General features: G+C 44.3%; 1 protein-coding gene across 1 annotated transcript in view; it reads left to right on the top strand.

The window, feature by feature from the left end:
- The window catches only part of dnajb6a (DnaJ heat shock protein family (Hsp40) member B6a), a gene marked incomplete at its 5' end in the record, with an annotated part of 58,934 nt that extends 53,714 nt beyond the window's left edge, over nucleotides 1-5,220 (top strand). Inside the window, 1 exon segment of the mRNA XM_037682067.1 lies at nucleotides 5,061-5,220. Within this exon segment, the coding sequence (XP_037537995.1) occupies nucleotides 5,061-5,166 (106 nt within the window). The 3' untranslated portion in view covers nucleotides 5,167-5,220.
- Nucleotides 5,221-5,461: the final 241 nt, after the last annotated feature.

Here is a 5,461-nt window from a genome sequence, read left to right as displayed (position 1 = left end):
GATTACAAGCAAAACGCCGGATACAGTCTTCCAGCTGGATGACAGACCTTTTTTTCGAGCGGACCACTGCAGCGAGCTAACGGGGAAATCACGGGGAGGCGGAGTGTGCATTTACGTGAGTAAAAGTTGGTGCACGAACTGTACTGTTGTAAATAGCTCATGCTCGAAGGCTTTGGAGCAAATAACAGTGAAATGTCGGCCACATTATCTACCCCGCGAGTTCACTGTGACTTTTATCACAGTTGTTTACATTCCTCCGGACGCTAATGCTAATGAATCACTGCAGGAGCTACATGATATAATCAGCTCGCTGCAGAACAAACACCCCGAAGCTCTTTACGTTGTAGCCGGAGACTTTAACCACGTGAATCTAAAGGACTGTCTCCCAAGCTTTAATCAACATGTGACAATTCCGACACGTGGAGACAAGACGCTGGACCGTGTTTACACGAACGTAAAAGATGCATACAAAGCTGAACCCCGCCCCCACCTAGGACTGTCAGACCACATCTCAATCTTCCTGGCTCCTGCTTACATGCCCCCGCTGAGACGCTCCAGACCATTACAAAAGAAAGTTAAATGCTGGATCCAGGACAGTGGCCCCATACTGAGAGATTGTTTTGACCGAACAGACTGGCAGATTTTTAGAGAAGCTGCTAAAAATGGAGGTTCGCTTGATCCTGAACTGTTTCAACAAACATTTTGTTGCTTCTGGTTCTTTATTTGACACAGTAACTAATGGAAAATCAGCCACTTCACTTAATAACCAAACTTCTACAAATCAAATCCCTCCTACAAGTCAATCCTCAGTTAATCACAGCTTCTCTTTTTCTCCATTCTCAGTCAGTGAGGTCAATAAACTGTTAAAAGATCTTGATCCTAAAAAATCTGCAGGTCCAGATGAACTTCCACCTTATTTCTTAAGGCTGGCTGCTCATATCATCACAGTCCCTGTGACCCACATCTTCAATCTCTCCATAAGACAAAACTCCATCCCAGACACTTGGAAAACGGCCTTTGTTCTTCCTTTGCTGAAGGGAGGTGACCCCACCTCACTGAACAACTATCGACCAATTTCTAAACTCTGCATTTTAGCCAAGGTTCTAGAAAAACTGATAAACTCTCAAATCAAAAATTACCTGGACTCATTTAACATCTTACCTCCACATCAATCTGGTTTCAGGAAACAACACAGCACAACCACTGCTTCACTGAAGGTTCTTAATGACGTTGTTGAAGCACTGGATGCTAAAGATTATTGTGCTGCACTTTTCTTAGACCTGTCTAAAGCTTTTGACACTGTGGATCATAACATCTTGTGTCATAAACTCTCAGAAATCGGTTTCTCAGATCACACCATTGGTTGGTTCTCTAACTATCTTTCAGACCGGAGGCAATGTGTTCAACATAATGGTACTTCCTCCAGTTATTTAACAGTCAACAATGGTGTACCACAAGGCTCAGTCTTAGAACCCACCCTCTTTACAATCTACATACATAATGTAGGTAAAAACATCCCTAATGCATCCATACATTTCTATGCTGACGACACAGTTGTTTATTGTCGAGCTAAAACAGTTGCTAAGGCTTTCCAGCTTTTGAAATCTGCATTTAACTACATCCAGACTGATTTGTTCCGCCTCAAACTTGTCCTAAATGCCGAAAAAACCAAAGGGATGCTTTTTTCAAATAGGAAGTTGGTCCCAGCAGTTCTTCCTCCGATTTTATCCTCAAAAGGTGTCCCCATTGAGTTTGTTGATTCCTATAAATATTTGGGTATCTTGGTCGACTCACATCTTTCTTTTAAGCTCCATGTGGAAAACTTGGTAAAGAAACTGAAAGTTAAACTGGTTTTCTTTTTCAGAAACAAATCCTGTCTAACCCTGAATGCTAGAAAACGCCTTGTATCTGTGACTTTCCTTCCCTCAATTGATTTTGGTGATATTATTTACATGAACGCTCCTACAAGAACCCTGCAGATGTTGGATGCTGTCTATCATGGTGCACTAAGATTCATAACTGGCTGTGATTATCGTACCCACCACTGCACCCTGTATTCATTGGTTAACTGGACATCATTAACTTCACGCAGACTCTCTCACTGGTACATTTTCATCTTTAAATCACTTCTTGGTCTGCTGCCTTCATACATCTCCTCCTACATGTCTCTGCGTGAGTGCAGCTACGGAGTGCGCTCTCAGGACATTATTACCTGCAGTGTTCCCTCAGTGAGGACTGAACTAGGCAAAAGGGCCTTCTCCTACTCCGCTCCTGTTTCCTGGAATATCTTACAAAAAGATTTGAAGCTCTCGACCTTGACCTCTTTAAGTGGCTTTAAGAATTTGTTGGACTCCTGGCAGGGACCAATGCAGACATGTTCCTGTATTTAGTTTTATACATTTGTCTTGGAATCTGGCTGTTTTTTTGTTTTGTTACCTTTTTCCTTTTAGCCATCCTATTTGTTAAAAAAAAAACAAAAAAAACTGTAGTATGAGTTTTTATAACTTATTGTTGTTGCTGTTGTCCATTGTTGTCATCTTTCTTTGTTGAAATCAGGTCTCTCTTGTAAATGAGTCCTCGAGGCTCAATGGGATTACCTGTCTAAATAAAGGTTGATTGATCTTGACCAATACGCATCCTCAGTTCTGGGTTACATTAGCACATGTACTGAAACCGTCTCCACTATCAGAAATGTTAAAAGCTACCCAAACAGAAAACCTTGGCTGAATGCAGAGGTGCGTACCCTGCTGGAAGCCTGGAACACTGCCGTCAGGTCTGGAAACTCAGAGGAGCTGAGTAGGACAAGAAAGTAACTGGTTTCTGGTACTAAGAGGGCCAAGGCCACATATGCACAGAGGATCGAGGGTCAATTCATCTCACAAGACCCTCGGAGCATGTGGAGGGGCATTAAGTGCATAACAGATTATAAAGGAAGGAGCGAACAATGCCCCAAAGACCCATCTCTGCCTGATGCCCTCAACAAGTTCTATGCACGCTTTGAAGACCCGAACAGACCACCCAGCACCAGACTCACCTCACCACTGGATGAAGAGCATCTCAGCGTGACCTCAGCCGAAGTAAGGAGTACCTTAAGGAGGATTAATCCGCACAAAGCAACTGGCCCAGACAACATCCCCGGAAAAGTGTTGAAGGAAAGTGCTGATCAGCTCTGCGACGTGCTGGCAGACATCTTTAACACCTCACTTACCCTGGAGACAGTTCCCACCTGCCTGAAGACTGCCACCATCATCCCAGTCCCAAAAAGCTCTACAGTGACTGGTCTGAATGACTATCGGCCAGTGGCCCTCACCCCGATAGTTGCTAAATGCTTCGAAAAACTGGTCACGACTCACATCAAAACAACCATCAACATCAACGAGGACCCTCATCAGTATGCATACCGTGAGAACCGATCAACAGAGGACGCCATATCCTCTGTGGTCCACACTGCGCTCAACCACCTGGAGCAGAAAAACTCTTACGTCCGCATGCTCTTTGTGGACTTCACATCCGCCTTCAACACCATGATCCCCCAAACCCTGATGGACAAACTATTCACACTAGGACTAAGCCCCTCCATTTGCAACTGGGTACTAGACTTCTTAACAAACAGACCACAGTTAGTGAGGATCCACAACTTCTCCTCCTCCACCATAACCCTCAGCACTGGCTCTCCTCAGGGATGTGTGTTGAGCCCCCTCCTGTTTACTCTGCTCACGTATGATTGTGCAGCAACCCATCCAGGCTGTCACATTGTAAAGTTTGCAGACGATACAGCGGTGGTGGGATGCATCACAAACAATGATGAGTCCAGCTATAGGCAAGAGGTGGAACACCTGGAGAGCTGGTGCAAAGAGAATAACCTTCACATCAATGTGAAGATGACAAAGGAGATGATTGTGGACTTCAGAAGGAACAAACACACCTACACGACCCTGAACATAAGAGGATCTGCGGTGGAAGTGGTCTCCAGCTACAAGTACTTGTGTGTACACATGAATGACAACCTCAGCTGGAGCAACAACACCACCAGCCTGATCAAGAAAGCTCATCAGAGACTCTACTTCCTCAGATGGCTGAGGCGAGCTGGTCTGGGAAGCTCAGTCCTCACCTCCTTCTACAGGTGTGCAGTGGAGAACATCCTGTGCTCAAGCATCAACGTGTGGCATGGAGGCTGCACAGCTGCAGAAAGAAAAGCTTTGCAGAGAGTGGTGAAGGCTGCACAGAAGTCTGTCGGAGTCAGCCTCCCCACCATCACAGACATCTACACCTCTAGATGCAGGAAGAGGGCTACCTGCATCATGAAGGACCTCACTCACCCAGCACACACACTTTTTGCCCCACTTCCCTCAGGAAGGAGGTTGAGGAGCATTAAGTGTAGAACCACTAGACTGAGGAACAGCTTCTACCCTGAGGCTGTTAGAATCATGAATCTCTAACTAGAATAATCACTATGAAAAATCACATCATGTTGCTGCTGATCTGTTTCATGTTGCTGCTGATCTGTTTCAATGTTGATGTGTTCATGCGTGCTCATCTGCTCACAGACTCATGTTCATGTTTGTGCTGATGTTCAATGTTTTTATGTTATGAGTGCTTAGTGTATATTTAGTTGATGTTTTTCTTAGTTCATATCTTAGATGTTATTACTGTTTTTCTTATACATTTTATTGTTGGATGTAACTGGGACCCTGTGTACATAATTTCACTCCACCACATGTACCACATGAGGTGCGAATGACAATAAAGAAACTCTGACTCTCTGACATAGAGACAAACGAGACAAACAACCATTCACTCTCACTCACACCTAGGGACAGTTTAGAGTTACCAATCAGACTAACATGCATGTTTTTGCTCTGTGAGAGGAAACTGGAGTACCCGGAGAAAACACAACATGGAGAGAACATGCAAAGTCCACCCAGAAAGGTCCCAGGCCATGATTTGCTCCGATGACCTCCTTGCTCAAAGGCAGCAGCTCTACCAACTGCGCCACCATGTCGTTCTTTCACGTCCAATCATGAAATAATTTAAACCAAGTGTATTTTGTTGTTCTTCAGGATTGTTGAAAATGGTCAGGAACGCGTGGAGGTGGAAGAGGACGGCCAGCTGTGCTCTCTGACCGTTAACGGTAAGGAGCAGCTGCTTCAGCTGAAACACAAGTAAAAACGCCTTCTGCTGGAGAAGCTTTACGATGACTGAAATGGACCAATAACCTTTAACTCCAGATGGAAGGACACCGAAGCAACAAAACCTTCTGATTCCTTTGTTCCATGTACATGCTTCTGTTCACCATGAAGTAACAGTTCAGATAAGATGTTTTTCATTCTGTTGTTATTTTCTGACTTTAACCACATTTCTGATGTTCTGATCTAATCAGAACATTTTCCTTTAGGACATTCTGTGTGCAGAGTGGTAGTGGGCCAGTTTTAAGGTACTGTTTTATAAAGTCATGATGTCT

This window comes from Nematolebias whitei, chromosome 9 (genome assembly GCF_014905685.2).
Source record: "Nematolebias whitei isolate Nwh7 chromosome 9, NemWhi1, whole genome shotgun sequence".
In the NCBI taxonomy this organism is placed as follows: Eukaryota; Metazoa; Chordata; class Actinopteri; order Cyprinodontiformes; family Rivulidae; genus Nematolebias; species Nematolebias whitei.
The sequence above is the reverse complement of the archived record's forward strand: the minus strand, read 5'-3'. Positions and strand labels throughout refer to the sequence as shown.